The sequence below is a fragment of the Aegilops tauschii genome, chromosome 7, assembly GCF_002575655.3.
Source record: "Aegilops tauschii subsp. strangulata cultivar AL8/78 chromosome 7, Aet v6.0, whole genome shotgun sequence".
NCBI lineage: Eukaryota > Viridiplantae > Streptophyta > Magnoliopsida > Poales > Poaceae > Aegilops > Aegilops tauschii.
In genome coordinates this window covers 498,976,764-499,002,391 of record NC_053041.3, presented here as the reverse complement: position 1 = coordinate 499,002,391, position 25,628 = coordinate 498,976,764, and the positions used below count along the sequence as shown (strand labels likewise).

The following is a 25,628-nucleotide window of genomic DNA, read 5'->3' as shown; positions in this document are numbered from 1 at the left end:
AACGATGAACTTTCGCAACGGTGCATACTCGGGGGGAACACTTATATCTTGAAATTTAGTGAAGGTATCATCTAATAATGCTACCGTCATTGTAAGCAAAATAAGATGCATAAAAGATAAACATCACATGCAATCAAAATATGTGACATGATATGGCCATTATCATCTCGTGCTTCTAATCTCCATCTCCAAAGCATCGTCATGATCTCCATCGTCACCGGCCTAACACCTTGATCTCCATCGTTGTGTCGTGGTCGTCTGACCAACTATTGCTTCTACAACTATTGCTAACGCATAGCGATAAAGTAAAGCAATTACATGGCGGTTATATTCTATACAATAAAGAGACAACCATAAGGCTCCTGTCAGTTGCCGATAATCACCAAACATGATCATCTCATACAATAACGTATATCACATCATGTCTTGACCATATCACATCACAACATACCCTGCAAAAACAAGTTAGACGTCCTCTACTTTGTTGTTGCAAGTTTTACGTGGCTGCTACAGGTTTCTAGCAAGAACCGTTCTTACCTACGGCAAAAGCCACAACGGTGATTTATCAAGTTTGCTGTTTTAACCTTCTTCAAGGACCGGCCGTAGTCAAATTCGATTCAACTAAAGTAGGAGAAACAGACACCCGCCAGGCACCTTTATGCAAACCTAGTTGCATGTCAGTCGGTGGAATCGGTCTCATGTGCGTGGACATGTAAGGTTGTTTCGGGACGCTTCATCCTACAATGCCGCCGAATCAAAATAAGACGTTGGTGGTAAGCAGTATGAACATCACCGCCCACAACTTCTTTGTGTTCTACTCGTGCATATCATCTACGCATAGACCTGGCTCATGATGCCACTGTTGGGACATGTTGCATGGAAAAAATATATACGCACACGCAAGATCTATCCATGGAGATGCATAGCAACCAGAGGGGGAGAGTGTGTCTACGTACCCTCGTAGAGAGTAAGCGGAAGTGTTTAGTAACGCGGTTGATGTAATCAAACTTCTTCGCACTCCAACCGATCAAGTACCGAACATACGGCACCTCCGAGTTCTGCACACGTTCAGCTCGGTGACGTCCTCCGCCATCTTGATCCAGCAAGATGGCGAGGTAGTGGATGAGTTCTGACAGCACGACGGCGTGGTGACGATGATGGTGAAATGATCTCCGCAGGGCTTCGCCTAAGCACTACGAAAATATGACCGAGGGACAAAACTATGGAGAGGTGCGCCGCACACTGCTAGAATAATGTCATGGGTTGTGTGGCGCCCCCTTCCTCATATATATATATATATATATATATATATATATATATATATATATATATATATATATATATATACCCCCTTCCTTATTTGAACATGAGGGGCAAAGGAAAGGGAGATGGCTGCCTTAGGGCGCCTCCCCTTTCCTTCCCTCCCTCCTTTGGTGGTGGGCAGGGGGTAGAGGGGCGCACCAGCCCATTGTGGGCTGGTGTGCTCTTCCCCTTTTGGCCCATAAGGCCCAATAACCTACCTGGGCTGTCCGCAACTCCTTCCGGTGACCCCAATAAGTACCCCGTACCACCCGAAACACTTCCGGTGTCCAAATACCATTGTCCTATATATCAATCTTTACCTCTGGACCATTTCGAGACTCCTCTTCATGTATTTGATCTCATCCGGGACACCAAACAACATTCGGTCACCAAATCATATAACTCATATAACACTATATCGTCAACGAACGTTAAGCGTGCGGACCCTACGGGTTCGAGAACTATGTAGACATGACCGAGACACCTCTCCTGTCAATAACCAATAGCGGAACCTAGATGCCCATATTGGCTCCTACTTATTCTACGAAGATCTTTATCGGTCGAACCGTTATGACAACATACATAATTCCCTTTGTTCATCGGTATGTTACTTGCCCGAGATTAGATCATCGGTATCTTCGTACCTAGTTCAATCTCATTACCGGCAAGTCTCTTTACTCATTCCGTAATACATCATCTCGTAACTAACTCCTTAGTTATTTGCTTGCAAGCTTATGATGTATATTACCGACAGGGCCCAGAGATACCTCGCCGATACTCGGAGTGACAAATCCTAATCTCGATCTATGCCAACTCAACAAACACCTTCAGAGATACCTGTAGAGCATCTTTATGATCACCCAGTTATGTTGTGATGTTTGATAGCACACAAGGTATTCCTCCGGTATCCGGGAGTTGCATAATCTCGTAGTCAAAGGAATATGTATTTGACATGAAGAAAGCAATAGCAATAAACTGAACGATCAATATGCTAAGCTAGCGGATGGGTCTTGTCCATCACATCATTATCCTAATGATGTGATCCCGTTATCAAATGACAACACATGTGTATGGTTAGGAAACCTTAACCATCTTTGATCAACGAGCTAGTCTAGTAGAGGCTCACTAGGGACATGGTATTTGTTTATGTATTCACACATGTATTTAAGTTTCCGACCAATACAATTCTAGCATGAATAATAAACCTTTATCGTGAATAGGGAAATACAAAATAACAACTTTATTATTGCCTCTAGGGCATATTTCCTTCACCCGGGACCGTCATTGATCCAGTGATCGACTACTTCGCCGTCGAGGGTGTGTGTCTATCTGCAGAGCTTCCTGGCAAGCAAACCCCCCTTGATCATTACAATATCGCCCATTCCTTTCTCTCTCATGCTTGCATTAGATTTTGCTACTGTAATTGATTTCTCCTATTCCGATGCATAGCCTGCTTTTGTAATCTGCTTTTGTACCTTACCTGCTTATTCTATATGCTTAGTATAGGTTGGTTACTGATCCATCAGTGACCCCTCATTTTGTCCCTATTGCCCCCGCTAGATTACCAGGTGACTCGATCACGTGATCGCCGTCCAGAGCCCGACACATCACCTCACTCCCCCTTTAGTTGTACGACTCTGCAAAGCTACTATCGAGTGCCGAGGGTGATACCTCATAACACACTCCTGATAATAATTCTGTATTGTAGCTAATCGGTCGTGGTCTATTGAGGGTGATTCCTCCTTCACCACTCCCAATAATGACTCTGTCATGCAACACCTCAAGTATGAACCTCGAGGGTGATTCGTCCTAGTTCACCTAGACAATTATATCAAGTGGATTCCATCGAGGTTGATTCCCCGGATTCCCCCTTGGTGTTTTGGAGGCACGGTTGCTTTGACTTTACCTCCGGAACCATGATGAAGTCGAGTCGGCCCCGAGGGGTACCCGTGAGAGTTACTGAAGTCGGGTTGACTTGGAGGGTACCCACAAGATAATTACGAGGCACGACCGGGCAAGCAGACCGCCCTGGAGTGGGCTGGGCCTGGCCCTTGTCGTAAGTCCTTGAGACGGGGCGAAAGGAGCACTAATCGTCACCGCGAGCTCCAAGACACTAACAAGATTTGGGTATTTGATCTGAGTTGGTCTTTTGACCTATACGCACTAACCACCACGTGGGAACAATTATAGGCACTCGGCGTCGTATGTATCACACGAAGCTCTCCAGACATCAGCGGTTTAGCGGCGCACCCGGGTGGCCCACATAAGCACCTGCCTTGTATAAGGAGGTTGCCAGGACTGACATCGGCCGCCCACGCAACGTGCAGGAGTGCAAAGGGTGATGTGCCTAAGACTCCTGCGCGCTTAGGATGTAGAGCGGCGTGTTGGCCTCTCTGTTGAGCCTAGGTAGGGCTACAGCGTGTTGATCTTCCAAGGCCGGGCATTACCCAGGAAAGTGTGTTTGGCCAGAGTGATTGAGCGTGTTGGGCAATGTGGTGCACCCCTGTAGGGAAGTTAATCTGTTCGAATAGCCGTGTCCACGGTAACAGGACGACTTGGAGTTGTATCCCGATCTATATAACTAGAACTGGATACTGCATATGTGAAATGAATATGTTGGCTCCGGGATTGCTTTCTGCAAGGAGTCGAGGAAGGATCACTGGGGGTTAATACTACAACATGCTTGTTACTTATAATATGCTAATCTGCACTCTTCTAATGTTGCAAGATATTTCAAGATGCTAGTCTTCGATAGGCTAGGCTTTCCCCTCTATTCTGGCATTCTGCAGTTCAGTCCAAAGATATAGCCCCATTTCTTTGATACTGATGCATACTTAGTATAGATCTTATGTAGGTCTTGCAAGTACTTTGGATGAGTGCTCACGGTTGCTTTGCTCCCTCTTTTCCCCTCTACCCGATTGCTGCGATGAGATGACGGATCCCAGGATCCAGACGACACCACCGACGACTACTACTACCCCGACGGAGCCTACTACTACATGGAGACTGCCGACAACCAGGAGAGATAGGAGGCTCCCAGGCAGGAGGCCTTGCCTTTTCGATCTATGTTGCTTTTGTGCTAGCCTTCCTAAGGTAAACTTGTTTAACTTATGTCTGTACTCAGATATTGTTGCTTCCGCTGACTCGTTTGTATTCGAGCCCTCGAGGCCCCTGGCTTGTAATATAAAGCTTGTATGACTTTATTTTGTGTCTAGAGTTGTGTTGTGATATCTTCCCGTGAGTCCATGATCTTGATCGTACACATTTACGTGTATGATTAGTATACGATTGAATCGGGGGCATCACAGAGGTACTCTTCACTCTTCTTTATTGTGGACAACTAAAAGAAGTTGTCCATGGTATAGTGGACATGTAAACTAGCAGATTATCATCCCTGCTGCACCGTAGCTCCCCTAGTCGAACCCTCCTATCACTAGGACCACATCGACGTGGAGAGTCCATGCTGATGAACATGAGCTCGAATAGTGCATTGTCTAGGATGGATTTTGTCATTCAATCTACACCGATGATGACTTATATTTTTGCGCTCATGACACCATTGTCTAAATCGTATAATCCCAGAATTTTTTAGAAAATCACATCAATATTGCCACTAATCACTAATTAATGTGAGAGATTGTGAAATCCTTTGTTTAATGTGTTTTCGCGGGAAAATGGCCTAAACATGACAGGATATCATGACAGATAAGAAAATACGAAGTTTGGTGGAAGTGGAAATCAAATAGAGGCACACCAAGCTCAATAAAGTGCAAGACATCGGAAGCCGTGCATGGCTAGGTGAAGGTATTCTGGAGAATGATGCGCCAGCAGAAAATCATGCACCCACGCATTGCCCAACAGCGCCCTGATGCAATGTACGTCAATTCTATGTACGAGTAGGGACCGTGGCAGAATGAAGCGGAGTTATGTCTGAAGGAAATATGCCCTAGAGGCAATAATAAAGTTATTATTTATTTCCTTATATCATGATAAATGTTTATTATTCATTCTAGAATTGTATTAACCGGAAACATGATACATGTGTGAATACATAGACAAACAGAGTGTCACTAGTATGCCTCTACTTGACTAGCTCGTTAATCGAAGATGGTTATGTTTCCTAACCATAGACATGAGTTGTCATTTGATTAACGGGATCACATCATTAGGAGAATGATGTGATTGACTTGACCCATTCCGTTAGCTTAGCACTCGATCGTTTAGTATGCTGCTATTGCTTTCTTCATGACTTATACATGTTCCTATGACTATGAGATTATGCAACTCCCGTTTACCGGAGGAACACTTTGTGTGCTACCAAACGTCACAACATAACTGGTTGATTATAAAGGTGCTCTACAGGTGTCTCCAAAGGTACTTGTTGGGTTGGCGTATTTCGAGATTAGGATTTGTCACTCCGATTGTCGGAGAGGTATCTCTGGGCCCACTCGGTAATGCACATCACTATAAGCCTTGCAAGCATTGCAACTAAATGAGTTAGTTGCGGGATGATGTATTACGGAACGAGTAAAGAGACTTGCCGATACGAGATTGAACTAGGTATTAAGATACCGACGATCGAATCTCGGGCAAGTAACATACCGATGACAAAGGGAACAACGTATGTTGTTATGCGGTTTGACCGATAAAGATCTTCGTAGAATATGTGGGAGCCAATATGAGCATCCAGGTTCCGCTATTGGTTATTGACCGGAGACGTGTCTCGGTCATGTCTACATTGTTTTCGAACCCGTAGGGTCCGCACGCTTAAAGTTCGATGACGGATATATTATGAGTTTATGTGTTTTGATCTACCGAAGGTAGTTCGGAGTCCCAGATGAGATCGGGGACATGACGAGGAGTCTCGAAATGGTCGAGACGTAAAGATCGATATATTGGATGAATATATATTGGTCGAGACGTAAAGATCGATATATTGCGCCCCCTCCTTCCTTCTCTTCTCTCTCGCCTTTCCTTGACTCCTACTCCTACTACTTGGAAGGGGGGAATCCTACTCCCGGTGGGAGTAGGACTCCTCCTAGGGCGCGCCATAGAGAGGGCCGGCCCTCCCCCTCCTCCAATCCTTTATATACGGGGAGGGGGGCACCCCTTGGAGACACAATAATTGATCCTTTGGATCTCTTAGCCGTGTGTGGTGCCCCCCTCCACCATAATCCACCTTGGTCATATCGTAGCGGTGCTTAGGCAAAGCCCTGCGTCGGTAGAACATCATCATCGTCACCACGCCGTCGTGCTGACGGAACTCTCCCTCAAAGCTCGGCTGGATCAGAGTTCGAGGGACGTCATCGAGTTGAACGTGTGCAGAACTCGGAGGTGCCATGCGTTCGGTACTTGATCGGTCGGATCGTGAAGACGTACGACTACATCAACCGTGTTGTGCTAACGCTTCCGCTTTCGGTCTACAAGGGTACGTGGACACACTCTCCCCTCTCGTTGCTATGCATCACCATGATCTTGCGTGTGCGTAGCAAATTTTTTGAAATTACTACGTTCCCCAACAGTGGCATCCGAGCCAGGTTTTATGCGTAGATGTTATATGCACGAGTAGAACACAAGTGAGTTGTGGGCGATACAAGTCATACTGCTTACCAGCATGTCATACTTTGGTTCGGCGGTATTGTTGGATGAAGCGGCCCGGACCGACATTACGCGTACGCTTACGCGAGACTGGTTTTACCGCCGTGCTATGCACACAGGTGACTAGCGGGTGTCAGTTTCTCCAACTTTAGTTGAACCGAGTGTGGCTACGCCCGGTCCTTGCGAAGGTTAAAACAGCACCAACTTGACAAACTATCGTTGTGGTTTTGATGCGTAGGTAAGAATGGTTCTTGCTCAGCCCGTAGCAGCCACGTAAAACTTGCAACAACAAAGTAGAGGACGTCTAACTTGTTTTTGCAGGGCATGTTGTGATGTGATATGGTCAAAACGTGATGAGATATAAGTTGTTGTATGAGATGATCATGTTTTGTTGAAGCTATCGGCAACTGGCAGAAGCCTTATGGTTGTCTCTTTATTGCATAAGATGCAAGCGCCAAATAATTGCTTTACTTTATCGCTATGCGATAGCAATAGTTGCAAGAGCAATAGTTGGTGAGACGACCATGTAACGACACATTGATATAGATCAAGATGATGGAGATCATGGTGTCATGCCGGTGACGATGGAGATCATGACGATGCTTTGGAGATGGAGATCAAAGGCACAAGATGATGATGGCCATATCATGTCACATATTATGACTGCATGTGATGTTTAACTTTTATACATCTTATCTTGCTTTGATTGACGGTGGCATTATAAGATGATCTCTCACTAAATTATCAAGGTACAAGTGTTCTCCCTGAGTATGCACCGTTGCAAAAGTTCTCCGTGCTGAGACACCACGTGATGATCGGGTGTGATAGGCTCTACGTTCAAATACAACGGGTGCAAAAAAGTTGCACACGCGAAATACTCAGGTTAAACTTGACGAGCCTAGCATATAACAGATATGGCCTCGGAACACTGAGACCGAAAGGTCAAGTGTGAATCATATAGTAGATATGATCAACATAGTGATGTTCACCATTGAAATTACTCCATCTCACGTGATGATCGGACATGGTTTAGTTGATATGGATCACGTGATCACTTAGAAGATTAGAGGGATGTCTATCTAAGTGGGAGTTCTTAAGTAATATGATTAATTAAACTTTAATTTATCATGAACTTAGTCCTGGTAGTATTAGCATATCTATGTTGTAGATCAATAGCTCGCGTTGTTGCTTCCCTATGTTTTATATATGTTCCTAGAGAAAACTAAGTTGAAAGATGATAGTAGCAATGATGCGGACTGGGTTCGTGATCTGAGGTTTATCCTCATTTCTGCACAGAAGAATTATGTCCTTGATGCACCGCTAGGTGACAGACCTATTGCAGGAGCAGATGCAGACGTTATGAACGTTTGGCTAGCTCAATATGATGACTACTTGATAGTTTAGTGCACCATGCTTAACGGCTTAGAATCGGGACTTCAAAGACGTTTTGAACGTCATGGACCATATGAGATGTTCCAGGAGTTGAAGTTAATATTTCAAGCAAATACCCGAGTTTAGAGATATGAAATCTCCAACAAGTTCTATAGCTAAAAGATGGAGGAGAATAGCTCAAGCAGTGAGCATGTGCTCAGATTGTCTCTGGGTACTACAATCGCTTGAATCAAGTGGGAGTTAATCTTTCAGATAAAATAGTGATTGACAGAATTCTCTAGTCACCATCACCAAGTTAGTAGAACATCGTGATGAACTATAGTATGCAAGGGATGACGAATACAATTCCCAAGCTCTTCGCGATGCTGAAATCGACGAAGGTAGAAATCAAGAAAAACGTCAAGTGTTGATGGTTGACAAAGACCACTAGTTTCAAGAAAAGGGCAAAGGGAAGAAGGGGAACTTCAAGAAGAACGGCAAGCAAGTTGTTGTTCAAGTGAAGAAGCCCAAGTCTGATCCTAAGCCTGAGACTAAGTGCTTCTACTGCAACGGGACTGGTCACTGGAAGCGGAACTGCCCCAAGTATTTGGTGGATAAGAAGGATGGCAAAGTGAACAAAGCTATATTTGATATACATATTATTGATGTGTACTTTACTAGTGTTTATAGCAACCCCTCGGTATTTGATACTGGTTCAGTTGCTAAGATTAGTAACTCGAAACGAGAGTTGCAGAATGAACAGAAACTAGTTAAGGGCGAGGTGACGATGTGTGTTGGAAGTAGTTCCAAGATTGATATGATCATCATCGCACACTCCCTATACTTTCGTGATTAGTGTTGAACCTAAATAAGTGTTATTTGGTGTTTGCGTTGAGCATGAATATGATTTGATCATGTTTATTGCAATACGGTTATTCATTTAAGTTAGAGAATAATTGTTGTTCTGTTTACATGAATAAAACCTTCTATGGTCATACACCCAATGAAAATAGTTTGTTGGATCTCGATCGTGGTGATACACATATTCATAATATTGAAGCCAAAAGATGCAAAGTTAATAATGATAGTGCAACTTATTTGTGGCACTGCCGTTTAGGTCATATTGGTGTAAAGCGCATGAAGAAACTCCATGCTGATGGGATTTTGGAATCACTTGATTATGAATCACTTGATGCTTGCGAACCATGCCTTATGGGCAAGATGACTAAGACTCCGTTCTCCGGAACAATGGAGCGAGCAACTGACTTATTGGAAATAATACATACTGATGTATGCGATCTGATGATTGTTGAGGCTCGCGGCGGGTATCGTTATTTTCTGACCTTCACAGGTGATTTGAGCAGATATGGGTATATCTAATTGATGAAACATAAGTCTGAAACATTTGAAAAGTTCATATAATTTTAGAGTGAAGTGGAAAATCATCGTAACAAGAATATAAAGTTTCTACGATCTAATCGTGGAGGAGAATATTTGAGTTATGAGCTTGGTCTTCATTTGAAACAGTGCGGAATAGTTTCGCAACTCGCGCCACCTGGAACACCACAGCGTAATGGTGTGTCCGAACATCGTAACCGTACTTTATTAGATATGGTGCAATCTATGATGTCCCTTACCGATTTGCCACTATCGTTTTGGGTTTATGCATTAGAGACAGTTGCATTCACGTTAAAAGGGCACCATCTAAATCCGTTAAGATGACACCTTATGAACTGTGGTTTGTCAAGAAACCAAAGTTGTCGTTTCTTAAAGTTTGGGGTTGTGATGCTTATAAGAAAAAAATTCATCCTGATAAGCTCAAACCCAAATCGGAGAAATGTGTCTTCATAGGATACCCAAAGGAGACAGTTGGCTACACCTTCTATCATAGATCCAAAGGCAAGATATTCGTTGCTTATAATGGATCCTTTCTAGAGAAGGAGTTTCTCGCGAAAGAAGTGAGTGGAAGGAAAGTAGAACTTGATGAGGTAACTGTACCTGCTCCCTTATTAGAAAGTAGTTCATCACAGAAATCTGTTCCTGTGACTACTACACCAATTAGTGAGGAAGCTGATGATGATGATCATGTAACTTCAGATCAAGTTACTACCAAACCTCGTAGGTAAACCAGAGTGAGATCCGCACCAGAGTGGTACGGTAATCCTGTTCTGGAGGTCATGTTACTTGACCATGACGAACCTACGAACTATGAGGAAGCGATGATGAGCCCAGATTCCGCGAAATGGCTTGAGGCCATGAAATCTGAGATGAGATCCATGTATGAGAACAAAGTATGGACTTTGATTGACTTGCCCAATGATCGGAGAGCCATTGAGATTAAATGGATCTTCAAGAGGAAGACGGACGCTGATAGTAGTGTTACTATCTACAAAAGCTAGAATTGTCGCAAAAGGTTTTCGACAAGTTCAAGGTGTTGACTACGATGAGAGTTTCTCACTCGTATCTATGCTTAAGTCTGTCCGAATCATGTTAGCAATTGCCGCATTTTATGAAATCTGGCAAATGGATAAAGAAAACTGCATTCCTTAATGGATTTATTAAAGAAGAGTTGTATATGATGCAACCAGAAGGTTTTGTCAATCCTAAAGGTGCTAACAAAATATGCAAGCTCCAGCGATCCGTCTATGGACTGGTGCAAGCATCTCGGACTTGGAATATACGCTTTGATAAGTTGATCAAAGCATATAGTTTTATACAGACTTGCGGTGAAGCCTGTATTTACAAGAAAGTGAGTGGGAGCACTACAACATTTCTGATAAGTATATGTGAATGACATATTGTTGATCGGAAATAATGTAGAATTATTCTGCAAAGCATAAAGGAGTGTTTGAAAGGAGTTTTTTCAAAGAAAGACCTCGGTGAAGCTGCTTACATATTGAGCATAAAGATCTATAGAGATAGATCAAGATGCTTGATAAGTTTTTTCAATGAGTACATACCTTGACAAGATTTTGAAGTAGTTCAAAATGGAACAGTCAAAGAAAGAGTTCTTGCCTGTGTTACAAGGTGTAAAATTGAGTAAGACTCAAAGCCCGACCACGGTAGAAGATAGAAAGAGAATGAAAGTCATTCCCTATGCCTCAGCCATAGGTTCTATAAAGTATGCCATGCTGTGTACCAGATCTATTGTATACCCTACACTAAGTTTGGCAAGGGAGTACAATAGTGATCTAGGAGTAGATCACTGAGCAGCGGTCAAAATTATTCTTAGTGGAATAAGGATATGTTTCTCGATTATGGATGTGACAAAAGGTTCGTCGTAAAGGGTTACATCGATGCAAGTTTTGACACTGATCCAGATGACTCTAAGTCTCAATCTGGATACATATTGAAAGTGGGAACAATTAGCTAGAATAGCTCCGTGCAGAGCATTATTGACATAGAAATTTGCAAAATACATACGGATCTGAATGTGACAGACCCGTTGACTAAAATTATCTCACAATCAAAACATGATCACACCTTAGTACTCTTTGGGTGTTAATCACATAGCGATGTGAACTAGATTATTGACTCTAGTAAACCCTTTGGGTTCTAGTAAACCCTTTGTGTTGGTCACATAGAGATGTGAACTATGGGTGTTAATCACATGGTGATGTGAATTATTACTGTTAAATCACATGGCGATGTGAACTAGATTATTGACTCTAGTGCAAGTGGGAGACTGAAGGAAATATGCCCTAGAGGCAATAATAAAGTATTATTTATTTCCTTATATCATGATAAATGTTTATTATTCATTCTAGAATTGTATTAACCGGAAACATAATACATGTGTGAATACATAGACAAACAGAGTGTCACTAGTATGCCTCTACTTGACTAGCTCGTTAATCAAAGATGGTTATGTTTCCTAGCCATAGACATGAGTTGTCATTTGATTAACGAGATCACCTCATTAGGAGAATGACGTGATTGACTTGACCCATTCCGTTAGCTTAGCACTCGATCGTTTAGTATGTTCCTATTGCTTTCTTCATGACTTATACATGTTCCTATGACTATGAGATTATGCAACTCCCGTTTATCGGAGGAACACTTTGTGTGCTACCAAACGTCATAACGTAACTGGGTGATTATAAAGGTGGTGTCTCCAAAGGTACTTGTTGGGTTGGCGTATTTCGAGATTAGGATTTGTTACTCCGATTGTCGGAGAGGTATCTCTGGGCCCACTCGGTAATGCACATCACTATAAGCCTTGCAAGCATTGCAACTAAATGAGTTAGTTGCAGGACGATGTATTACGGAACGAGTAAAGAGACTTGCCGGTACGAGATTGAACTAGGTATTAAGATACCAACGATCGAATCTCGGGCAAGTAACATACCGATGACAAAGGGAACAACGTATGTTGTTATGCGGTTTGACCGATAAAGATCTTCATAGAATATGTGGGAGCCAATATGAGCATCCAGGTTCCGCTATTGGTTATTGACCGGAGACGTGTCTCGGTCATGTCTACATTGTTCTCGAACTCATAGGGTCCGCACGCTTAAAGTTCGATGACGGATATATTATGAGTTTATGTGTTTTGATGTACCGAAGGTAGTTCGGAGTCCCAGATGAGATCGGGCACATGACGAGGAGTCTCGAAATGGTCGAGACGTAAAGATCGATATATTGGACGACTATATTCGGACATCGGAAAGGTTCCGAGTGATTCGGGTATTTTTCGGAGTACCGGAGAGTTACGGGAATTCGCCGGGGAGTATATGGGCCTTATTGGGCTTTAGGGGAAAGAGAGAGGAGAGGCTGCGCCCCCCCCCCCCCAAGGCCTAGTCCGAATTGGACTAGGGGGAGGGGCTGCGCCCCCTCCTTTCTTCTCTTCTCTCTCCCCTTTCCTTGACTCCTACTCCTACTACTTGGAAGGGGGGAATCCTACTCCCGGTGGGAGTAGGACTCCTCCTAGGGCGCGCCATAGAGAGGGCCGGCCCTCCCCCTCCTCCAATCCTTTATATACGGGGAGGGGGGCACCCCTTGGAGACACAACAATTGATCCTTTGGATCTCTTAGCCGTGTGCGGTGCCCCCCTCCACCATAATCCACCTCGGTCATATCGTAGCGGTGCTTAGGCGAAGCCCTGCGTCGGTAGAACATCATCATCGTCACCACGCCGTCGTGCTGACGGAACTCTCCCTCAAAGCTCGGCTGGATCGGAGTTCGAGGGACGTCATCGAGTTGAACGTGTGCAGAACTCGGAGGTGCCGTGCGTTCGGTACTTGATCGGTCGGATCGTGAAGACGTACGACTACATCAACCACGTTGTGCTAACGCTTCCGCTTTCGGTCTACGAGGGTTTGTGAACACACTCTCCCCTCTCGTTGCTATGCATCACCATGATCTTGCGTGTGCGTAGGAATTTTTTTAAAATTACTACGTTCCCTAACAATGTCCTGCATCGAGAAACCGTGGATCCAACGGTCCCTCCAGAACAAAACCTTATGTCCATCCCCAACAATGATGTGCACCAAGCTATCAAACACAGCACAAGCGTCCGGATCAGTCATCATCGGGGTGTCCTACCATGGTCTTTGCGGCATTGTGAGTGCTAACTACTGATCTAGAGACTAGCACAATAAATCAAAGAGATTCAGGCTCGGGACCGGATCGTCACAACGACCTACAATGAAGAAGTTTTTTAGAGTAAAATACATTGGTGGTACTAAAACTATTCCAAGTGTGTCAAGTAGGTCCTAAAAGTTTGAAATCGTTTACCTTGGGTCCTAAATATGTGTAAGTCGTTCACTGTGGGTCCTAAAAGTATTCTAAGTGTGTCAAGTAGGTCCTAAAAGTCACGCGTAAAATACACATATACGACGTGCGGCGAACGATTTTAAACTTTTTTTAGGACCTTCAGCGTATTTTAGGACATATACTTGAAATATTTTTTAGGACCTTCGGCGTATTTTACTTTTTTTTAATCAAAAAGTTACATCATTTCCATATAGCAAAAGAGCCCAACACGTAGACACCACCCCTACCATGACGTGGGAAAAAGAAACGGGATCTATAACTGCCGAATATTCAGATTTTCTGGACCTGAAGCCAAACGTGCTCGTAGCCGCTGCACGAATCTAGATGATCTTTCGTTGCCACGTCATCCCAGGCACTCGTTCGGGTTGAAGGCGATTTCACGCGAACGATTTTTTCTTGCATCGAGTACCTTATCCTTTCCCCTCGAGCACTGCCTCACCCACTCCCCTAAGTCTAGCCCCCCGGCGATTACAGCGGCGAGTCCTTCCGGCGATTGGAGCAGCAGCGAGTGGCGCGGGAGTGCGGCGGAGAGGATGCGGGAGGGCTGCGTCCGTGCGATAGGGCGACACATGCCGGGCACCACGCCGCGCCTGCGGGAGGAGGTGGCGGCGAGGATGCGGCCGGCGGGAGGGAGCTCCTCCTGCACGTCCAGGGCGCCGTCCGGCACCACGAGTGCGCGTAGGCCGCATCCGGGAGTGCGAGAAGCGTGGCGCTGCCGGTCGCGCCCGCCACTGACATCCTGCCGCCGCGGCGTGGTCGGCGGGGACCCGTTCGCGGCGTCGCTTTGTCGGGTCGCGCGAGTACGGCGGCGAGGATGTGGATGGCTGCATCGGGCGGCTACGTAGCCGGTAGATATGGAGGCGGCCGCGGCACTCGAGAAGAGGGAGCGGCTAGTGATTGGGCCAAGGTCTGGGTCCTCCCGTCGTCGCACACGGTCGCTGAGGAGAGTCGACGGCTATGGAGGACGTCGAGTGGCGGTGGCAGCCGCTCCCGCTTCTGCTCCGAGTGTATCAATGGCGTCGTCCGCCGTCGACCCCTCCATTTGGGGCTTGCTCGAGGTACAAGATGCATCCATCCATCTCATCGCTGCGATTTTTGTTGAAGCCACAAGTCTGATTGATCAATCCATTCCACCAATGTTGTTTCAGTATTTGCCATGCTTTTGTATCAATTGTGTTTTTGCACTGCCATTCAGTACAAGTAGCAGGACAGAGTGCCAAGCATATCAGACATTTATAAATGCTGCTAATCCACATGGTCTGATGTTGCTTTCATGTTGATTCAATCAAATCTAATCGATCGTTTGAGACAATCTCTGTTTTGCAGGGGCGGAGCCAGGATTTGAGTATGAGGGAGCGAAGAGGCCAATACCAAGCAATCGTATATAAAACATATATAAAAGGTGATTATAGACGTCTTTTAGATATATCACCGGCATCAAATTGCAATGACATATAATTCATAATTCAAAAGAAAATGACACTTTTATTAGTATAAATATAACTCTAGATATAACTTTAAAAATTGTAGTAAGCAATGTAACAACAACATTACCTAGTAATTTGCATAGTCTAGTTGTATGTTGGATATACCTTCAGATTTGGTCTTGCTATGACAATATGAGCTGTGAGACTGAATAGTATAGGATTTGATACTGACCGAGAAGCAACAACTGCTTCATTGGGATGAGCCGGTGATGACGGTTGAAGGAGACGCAAGAACAAAAGGGTAGAGCTTCCTTATGTGGCTGATGGCAACGCCGCAACGCCCTAGCGCGCACAGGCGATCGATCCCGAAATCAAAACAGAAATACTAACAATCAGACTAAGGTTTAGATTCAGAAAAAAGAAATTACTGCTAATAGCTAGTATTATTGATATATACTACTAGTCTACTACCTGCTTGTATCCATAGGCTGGCCTCCCGGTGCCTAGCTGTATAGCGTCGTGGTGAGCGGCGGCGGCGGCCGCCGTCTACAGTCAGGCGCACGTAGAACGTAAAGAGGATCAATTGATTGATCTGATCGATAGCATTAGGGCTATGACCTGGCCTCAACTAGCATAACAATTACACGCATGAGGCAGGCCACGACCGTACATGGGCTACTGGGCTTATTTGATGCGTACTAATTACAGGATAAATCAGCTGGGCCATCATTAATCAAATCATTACTGGCCATTAGCACACGTAATACGCTGCGTATACCAGAAATTTTCAAGGGGGGGTGAGCAGGAGCGATTGGGGGGTGTCTAGCCCCTGCTCGCCCACCCCCCCCCCCCCCCCCCCCCCCCCCCCCGCCTCCGCCCCTGCTGTTGTGGTTCAGTAATGTCATGTTCATTTTACTGTTAGAGTTATCCATCGAGTTCTTGTATGCATGTTTGGTTGATTGGTTCAGTACATATGGCCATGCAATTGAAGAAGAAACAAAGTCTACAATCATTGATCGAGCATAATATGGGTAAACATTTTTTATTGCCATGGCAATTTAAACCTTTTATTTGACATGGCGAATTACTTTTATTGCCAAGACGAAGGCAATTTTTTGGCAAATAACCATGGCAAATTTAGTTCAGGAACCATGGCAAGTTTCTTAATTTAACCATGGCAACTATATTTTTCATTTGATCATGGTAGGCAATTTTTTCACAAATAACCATGGCAAATTTAGTTCAGGAACCATGGCAAATTTCTTAATTTAACCATGGGAACTCTATTTTTCATTTTGATCATGGTAAATTTAGTAATTGACCATGTCATTTTTTTGGTTTATAGATGATGGCAAGTTTCAATTTCTCATTGATTAACCATGGCAACTTTTTATTATTTGATCTTGGTAAGTTTAGAAATTGATCATGGCAATTTTAGTTTGCAGATCATGCCATTTTTTAGTTTCATGTATTGTGCTTCGCAACATTTTTTTTAGCACGGACGATGTTAATTTTTAGTAAAAGATCATGGCAAATTAAGTTTACGATGCATGGCAAATTTTATTAATTAAACATGGCAATTTTTTTTGTAAATGAAGATGGAAAATTTCCTGAATGTTAAGAACATCCACAACTTCTGTCATGCCCTTGTTTAGCAAATTTTCCTCCATATTTTTGCCATCGCAAAAATACTTTTATTCACACGGCAAATTTTAGTATAAGTTGCCATGGCAATTTTTTAGTTTAAGTTGCCGTGGGAAATTTATTGTAAAAAAATGGTAATTTTGTTTTAAATATTATGGCAAATTTACATTTCCAGAACATGGCAAATTTAACTATGTAGCACGGTAAATATACTTGTATAGCCATGGCATTTTTTAATTTATTTCCATGGTAAAAAGTACTCCATTTTTTCCATGGCAAAAATTAATCCATTTTTTGCCATGGCAATTTTTTACTCCATTTTTGCAATGGCAATTTTAACTCCATTTTTTTGCCATGGCAAAAATACTTTTATTTCACATGGCAAATTTTAGTCTAAGTTGCCATTGCAAATTTTATTTTAAGTTGCCATTGCAAATTTATTGTAAAGAGCATGACAATTTAATTTAAATATTATGGCAAATTTTACTATGTAGCATCTTAAATATACATGTATACCCATGGCATTTTTAAATATATTTCCGTGGCAACTTCTTCCTTTTTGTGCCATTTTTAAAACATAAACTTGAACATGGCAATTTTTTCATAGAATGGCAAAAGTCCATGGCAATTTTGTTGTGCAAAAGACCCGTGTTTATTATTCACAGAAAAACTGGGCTTTTTACTTGTCATAACTTAATATGGGCTTTATGTTTCATTTTTCTTTTCACAGGAATTGAGTTGGTTGTTCGGGCTGGTGCGTGGGTTGTTCGGGCTGGGGCGTTCTCCTCCCGAATTGAGTTGTTCGATCGATGCCCCTCTTGTCCCGAACGTTCGGACTGGGAGCACCCCGGACCGAACGGTCGGGAGTTATCGACGTCCAAAAGAAAACCATTTTATATCTGCAACCAACAAAACATGTTTGATGCACTACGAGCGCGATACAAATGGGAGGTAACCTGCACAACAACCCATACAACATTAGAAAACTTACACTATGAGATGTTTGATCTACTTGTCATGATGACAAAAGATATATTTCCTACTCCGTTGTCAATTCCGCTTTGCAAGGCTATCTGTAGCAAATGAAAAACAATTACGAGAAAGGTTTAGGTTGCTTGGTACCCGCTGGTTTTTATGGATGTTTAAGAGGTTAGTATCACAACACAAACTCATAATTCTCATGTAATTACCATGTGACACATGTGGTAAGTAATTCAAACAATTCTAAAAAAAAGTTTGAACAATGGACATTGAAGAATGATCAATGAGCGAATTAAACGCAACTCGGATGGTTAGATTTCTTGTGATGGAACCAACCCATCAAAGTTCATGTCTTAGACTTGGCACTGATAGTTGTGTTTTCTGGATTTATTTCCGGCCTTCCGGCGATGTGCGTTCAGTGGGAGGAGAGGTTCCTGTCGACTACGAATGCGTTCGTGGTGACTTCGTCAATCTTAAAATGTTGTGTTGACTGAGTATCTCGGAGATGCTCATAGGGATAGACTGTGGGTGCGCACGTTAATAGAATTGCGGGTATGTACGCGTATGTAAGTATCTGCATTTGTACAGTGTTAAAAAATGATCAACAATGGACATCAACACGTACGGTTGTAAAAAAAGTGCAAAAAAAGTGCAGTTTAGCGAAATGCTGGTTCATGCAAAGATTGCCTCCAATTTCCATGGGATCAACCGACCAAAAGTAGTACTAGTCTACAAGACGAAGAAAAGAAGTTAAGAAAAGACTGCTCCTCATGATCCTGTTGACGGGAGCAACAAACAAACTAACCGGCACGGGAGAGATCCGCGGCTCCGTGTCCCGATTCTCCTGCGAGTCCTGTCCCGCGCCAAGCCGCTCAACCAGCGAACCGCCTGCTGACCCCACATCCCGCTCGCCCCCGACGTGCGGGGATCACCCCGCGTTCCCCAAACTCGTGTGCATGGCGCGCCACGTACGCCCATCGCGCAAACACAGCGCCTAAAACCCGCGCCCAAACTAATGGTGGCACTACCAGCTTAGATCGATCCACCCATCCATCGGCCGATCGGCATGGCGGGGGTGGGAGGCCGGAGCTCGCGCGCCGCCGGCAAGCGCGGGGGCGGGGCGGCGTCGTCGTCCGCGGCCGCGTCGGCGTGCGTCTACTACGCCACCACGGGGGTGCTCGTGGCGCTCTGCGTCGCCGGGGCCTACTTGCTCACGTCGACCTCGTCCGCGTCCATCGCCGGGCCGGACGACGGGGACAAGGCGGCCGCCGTCACGGCGTACCGCCACACCACGCGCTCGTCGTTCGCGTACGAGGTGACCAGGGAGAAGGCGCCGCCGTCGCCGCCGCGCGAGCCCGAGGCCGAGGACGGGACGCTGGGCAAGGAGGACGCTGGCTCCGAGGAGGATGGCGGCGCCGATCAGGAGCGCGGCAGCGCCGTCGCCGCGGCGGCCGTGGACGACCCGCATGCCAAGCCCGATCTGGACGAGCGTGTCTCCGGCGGCGAGGACTCCAAGAGCGACGCGGCGGCGGTGGACGAGGACCAGAGCAACGAGCGCGTCCGCGTCGCCGCCAGCGAGGCCACCGCCGAGGAGGAGGAGGACGCCACGGCGGCGACGGGCGCGGACAAGGAGCAAGAAACGCTGGACAACGATCAGGAAGAAGAGCAGCAGTCGCATCTGCAGATGCCGCGCGCCACGGTGGAGGAGAGGAACCTGGACGGCGGCATCGAGGAGGAGAGCATCGCGCGGCAGCGGCAGAGCGACGAGGAGGAGCGTATGAGCGCCGGCGACGAGCAGCCCGGCACGGGCATCCTCCGCCGCGAGGCGCAGGAGGACGAGGCGGCGGAGCGGCAGTCGGATGAGGATAGACCCGATCAGGAGCAGACAGAGGAGGACCGTAGCAGCGATCAAACGCTGGTCGAGGAGGACGGGCGCACGTTGGTGGAGGTAGAGTCCGACCCCGGGCAAGAAGACGGCGGCGGGGACGACAAGGCAGCTGCCGAGTCCGAGCACAAGGAGGACACGGACGGCAGCGGCGCCGGCTCGGTGAACCACAACGTCGTCGATACGCTGCAAGGCGAGGGCTCGGCCGTCGGCGCCGAAGGAGACCAGAGCGCGTGGGCAACACAGCGCGATCAGTCGCACCGGGAGAAGGACCGGCGGCAGGAAGACGCGGGCGACGGCAACAGCACGGACGGCGAGGAGCAGCACGAGTGGCGGACGTGCAACGTCAAGGCCGGCGCCGACTACATCCCGTGCCTGGACAACGAGAAGGCCGTCAAGAAGCTGCGGCCGGAGAACTTCCGGCGCTACGAGCACCGCGAGCGCCACTGCCCCGACGAGGGCCCGACGTGCCTCGTCGCGCTCCCAAGTGGCTACCGCCGCCCCGTCGAGTGGCCAAAGAGCCGCGACAGGGTACAAACAAGAAAACATTCTTCTTTCCATGGATTGGTTGCTCACTGACACAACGATGGTGACTTGTGCAGATTTGGCTGAGCAATGTGCCGCACACGAAGCTGGTCCAGGTGAAGGGGCACCAGAACTGGGTGAAGGTGAGCGGGCAGTACCTGCTCTTCCCCGGCGGCGGCACGCAGTTCATCCACGGCGCGCTGCACTACATCGACTTCCTGCAGCAGTCGGTACGCGGCGTCGCGTGGGGGAAGCGCACGCGGGTGGTGCTGGACGTGGGGTGCGGCGTGGCCAGCTTCGGGGGCTACCTGTTCGAGCGGGACGTGGTGACCATGTCGTTCGCGCCCAAGGACGAGCACGAGGCGCAGGTGCAGATGGCGCTGGAGCGCGGCATCCCGGCCATCTCCGCCGTCATGGGCTCCAAGCGCCTGCCCTTCCCCAGCAAGGCCTTCGACCTCGTCCACTGCGCGCGCTGCCGTGTCCCCTGGCACGCCGACGGCGGCGCCCTCCTCCTCGAGCTCAACCGCGTCCTCCGCCCCGGCGGCCTCTTCGTCTGGTCCGCCACGCCCGTCTACCAGAAGCTCACCGACGACGTCGAGATCTGGAAAGGTATGTGCAGACATAATTATTCGCACTAATTTTTGCTTGTGAATTCCCACCGTCACCATGGTCCATGAGTGAATGAATCATTCCCAGCAATGACGGCTCTGACGAAATCCATGTGCTGGGAGCTGGTGACGATCAAGAAAGACCGGCTCAACGGCGTCGGCGCCGCCTTTTACCGGAAGCCGACGTCCAACGAGTGCTACGAGAGCAGGGGGCGGCAGCAGCCTCCCATGTGCAGCGACGACGACGACGCCAACGCCGCGTGGTACGTCCGCCTGAACGCCTGCATCCACCGGGTGCCGACCGGCGCGGCGGAGCGCGGGGCCAGGTGGCCGGCGGACTGGCCGCGGCGGGTGCGCGCGCCGCCCAACTGGCTCAACACCTCGCAGGTCGGGGTGTACGGGAAGGCGGCGCCGGAGGACTTCGTGGCGGACTACCAGCACTGGAGGCGCGTCATGGACAAGTCGTACCTCAACGGGCTGGGCGTCGACTGGTCCAGGGTGAGGAACGTCATGGACATGAGAGCCGCCTACGGAGGGTAACATCATCGACAAGAACCCTTCCCGCCATTGCACCTAGCAATCACCATTAATTTGCTGCCGAGAAATCCTGCACGACATTGATCGATGCACTGCACATGATCTCTGCCAGGTTCGCCGCGGCGCTGAGGGACCAGAAGGTCTGGGTGATGAACGTCGTCAACGTCGACGCGCCGGACACGCTGCCCATCATCTTCGACCGCGGGCTGTTCGGCATGTACCATGACTGGTGCGAGTCCTTCAGCACCTACCCGAGGACCTACGACCTTCTGCACGCCGATCACCTCTTCTCAAAGATAAAGGACAGGTCAGTCACTGCTCTGCTCACTTCTACTTCAGCCATGGCCGGTTCAGGGTTATGACGGCAAACGTGTGTTCCTCAGGTGCGCCGTGTTGCCGGTCGTCGTCGAGGTGGACAGGATCGTGAGGCCGGGAGGGAGCATCATCGTGCGCGACGACTCCGGCCTCATCGGCGAGGTGGAGAAGCTCTTGAGGTCGCTTCACTGGGACGTGAGGCTCACCTTCTCCAAGAACGACAACGGGGTGCTGTTCGCCGAGAAATCGGATTGGCGGCCGGAGCTGGTCGCCGAGCCAACCTAAATCAAGCCATCTCCATTCTCATGATTACAAGCAATTTTCACCCTCCAAAAGATAGATAGGGTTTTTTTTTGTTCTTTTTTTTCATTCTTTCTTTGGTTAGCATTGATGTAGTATGCGGAACTTACTAACTACCCTTCAAATAAGACATGGTTTTGTAATGCAGTATGTATCTAAGACTCATGCATAGAACTGAGACGAGTGGAGCATTAGTTTGTCAGTTCAAATACTTACTCCCTCTGATCCATAAAAAGTGTTGCGGTTTTGAACAAAGGTTGAACTAAGGTGGGCAACCTTAGTTCAAAACTGTGACACTTATTATGAATCAGAGGGAGTACTTTTTCCTAGAAGGCAAGTTGGCAGATCAGTTAAATTTTGTAGAGTTAGCAATGTTGAGTCCAGCTGTTAGAAGATACAACTTCAATAGCAGATCGTAATAATGTCTGCAGATCTGCACATCAATTGTTACAACAATAAGGTATCCACTGCAGATGCTCAGAACAAATCAATTGGGCAACCACTGGCATATCTTTACACAAAATCATTTTTGGCCCTCGTATTTCTCTTTTACAGAACCACGACTCATGGTGCCCCCCACAAACAAAAATGCTGATACAATCTATACTGATATTAGATGGCAAAGTGCCTTCTGGTTCATCTTTAGTTTCCCTCCATAAATCGGTAGGCTGTAGATGGCAAAATTGATGGGCATCATCACGCATTGCTTGCAGCTAGCCCGTTTGAAACGATTTGTGACTGTAAAGAGGTCTGGTCTCTGTAAAGTGGTATTCCACCGCCGAGTTCTTTCAGCCTCTTTACCATATCATGCAACCCCTCAAAAGTGAGCTTGGTCTGTGCATTGAATTCCTCCCTCACTTGTGGATGCACTCTAAAACAGCTTCCCAGCAACTTGTGGAGATGGGATCGAATCATTCTCCATGGCACTGGGTATTGCTCGCACAGTTTCAAATACTCAATGGCCAGATCAGCCGGGTCTAAACCACCATCTCCGTCTTCATTGCCATCTTCTTTCCACTCCTTTGTACGGAAACCAGCAAATAATGCTGGATTTTCCAAAAGAGGTTCAGCTGAAAGCACGCCATCAGCTCCAGTGTGTTGCAGACAGCTCTTCACATCCTCCATATGGCGAATGTTTCCATTTGCAAGTACAGGTATCCTCAGGGCATCTTTCACAGCTTTGATGGCATCCCAGTCAGCTCGAAATTTCTTCCCATCTTTTTCATCTCTTGTACGCCCATGCACTGCCACAAGAGAAGCACCAGCTTCTTCAAGCATCTTTGCATACGCAAGTGTGTCCTCCAGTCGCGGAAATATGCGGATCTTGCACGAGACTGGAACACAAAGGTTCTCTGACAGACTTTGCACAAGCGATTTAACGAGTGGAAGGTTGTCCATGAGAAATGCCCCATAGTATCCCCGTTTAGCAATGCGCTGTGGACATCTGCAGAGTTTTCAGAGAGGCATTACTGCCATTTAGAAAAGAATCCAGTTTGAATCATATATTTGAAATAATGATCATATATGGGGAACATGCACGATGTACTGAATATTAAAAATGATGAAGATATAAATTTGCAGACATAATGGCAGCGCAGACACATTTGCAAAATGTGCAGTACCCAAGGAAATCTCAGATAGGCAGCTTTAGTGCTTTGAAACATTTGCTTAACAATAAAACAAAATAATTCGATTGCTTAAAGTTTAAATTCTGTCACTGCAAGGTCCAGTGCTAGCATCATGCTGAAGGCACAGAGATATTTCAGCGACAGTGATCAGAGGCAGATTATCTTTCGTAATGTATTTTTTTGTTTATATGCAACAAATATATATGAGCCACTACAGAAGTCTGCAGTAAGTGACTAAAGAGAACAGCACTTTTCAGTATAACATAATAAAGAATTGGCACATACCCAAAATTCAAATCAACATAGTCGCAGTGTGCTTCCACCAGCTTTGCAGCTTGTAACAAAATGTCAGGATCGTTCGCACAAAACTGAACAAAAAGTGGGCGGTCCTCCTGCATAAGATTTGATCAATGTCACATTCTGCGCAAGATTTTCTTTTATTGTATAGTAGACTACAAACAGTAACAGCACAATACAGCTAATTACTGGAAATAACTGCCTACCCATTTTATAGTCCTATACTACTAGGACAAAGTAATATACCGAATCTTTCTGGATGTTATAACAAAAATTCTCCACTTGCTAGTCTTAAATCCCATTCTAACAGTGAAGAATTACCAGAAATCTATGCAACGGTGGTCTACAGGTGAATCACAATGCTCAAATTCGGCTATCCTAGAGTTTAATCGTAACGATACGATGACCTAGAGGCTCCTAAGTGTGAGTTACCTTGCAGGTAGTGAACTCCATGTCCCTGTGCTTCTCGTTCTCGGAGAAGATGCGGGAGTGGAGCATGGGCGTGTAGGCGGCGTCGGCGCCGTAGCGGCGGCAGAGCATGCGGAAGGGCAGCTCCGAGTTGTCCACCATGGGCGCCACCACCAGCCTCGGGGACCCCAGCCGCCTCCAGTGCGCCCACGCGCGCTCCACCCTCTCCTCCGCGGACGCCGGCGGAGGAGGCAGGGGCGTGGGCACGGGCGGTGCGATCTCCTCGGGGGCAGCGGGGGCACCGGAGGCAGCGGAGGCAGCGGGGCTGGGGCATATGTCCTCGTCGGGGTCGGGGGCCGTGGTCAGGTGGGCGGCGGCGGCGTCGGCCGGAGACATGGCGAGGCTAGGGTTTAGGGAGCGGAAGAGGAGGCGCGAGTTCGGGAGGAGGGGGGCGAGTCGGCGTGGTAGCATGCGGCTCGGCTCGGTGCGGTTCGCGGATCGGGGTCCCATGTTGTGCGCTCTGATCCAGTCGGTCTGAGGAACGAGGCCCACCTGTCAGTTGATGAAGAAGCTTAGAAGAAATTGCTCTGGCTCGGCCCACCCGGCCTATACTAAGAGTAGCCCATCCACATTTGTCGCTTTTTCGATGAGCCGATCCACATATGGCCCGCATGAACAACCTAGCTGAGATTTGTTGAGAGGCCGACTATGAGGACAAGTGCCTCAATTTTTCTTTCTGAGAGATGCCTACAAAAAATGTTGAGAAACAAGGTATTCTCAAGAAAGAATTTGTTGAGAGGCAAGAAGGCGAAAGAGAACGATGTGGACAAGTGCGGCTATTGACTTTGACACATGCAAGCGAAGCTGAATGTAGGGTACGGTGAGCCATTAGCCATGAGAGGATGATGATCGTATAGTGATCATGAGCAAAACCCGTTAGAGGAAGAACAACCTAGCTTAGTCGCATACATGGATGACAACATGAACACCGTTGAAGTTTCCCAAAAATAAGGCCAATTCTTTTCAC

At 46.9% G+C, this 25,628-nt stretch overlaps 2 protein-coding genes across 2 annotated transcripts; one reads left to right on the top strand and one right to left on the bottom strand.

Annotated features, from left to right (window-relative positions):
- The first annotated feature begins 14,408 nt into the window (after window positions 1-14,408).
- Window positions 14,409-22,459, top strand: LOC109731508 (probable methyltransferase PMT25). Its single transcript, XM_020290685.4, has 7 exons — window positions 14,409-15,104; window positions 15,373-15,448; window positions 17,848-20,514; window positions 20,586-21,117; window positions 21,205-21,652; window positions 21,766-21,960; window positions 22,037-22,459. Exons 3-7 carry the CDS (start codon window positions 19,165-19,167, stop codon window positions 22,251-22,253), a joined length of 2,742 nt encoding a protein of 913 aa, XP_020146274.1. The 5' UTR covers window positions 14,409-15,104; window positions 15,373-15,448; window positions 17,848-19,164; the 3' UTR covers window positions 22,254-22,459.
- A 196-nt stretch (window positions 22,460-22,655) lies between these two features.
- Window positions 22,656-25,132, bottom strand: LOC109731509 (uncharacterized). Its single transcript, XM_020290686.4, has 3 exons — window positions 24,626-25,132; window positions 24,182-24,288; window positions 22,656-23,712 (listed from the first exon to the last, which is right to left on the bottom strand). The coding sequence occupies exons 1-3, from the start codon at window positions 25,109-25,111 to the stop codon at window positions 22,965-22,967; spliced, it is 1,341 nt and encodes a 446-aa protein (XP_020146275.2). The 5' UTR covers window positions 25,112-25,132; the 3' UTR covers window positions 22,656-22,964.
- Between the last annotated feature and the right edge of the window lie 496 nt (window positions 25,133-25,628).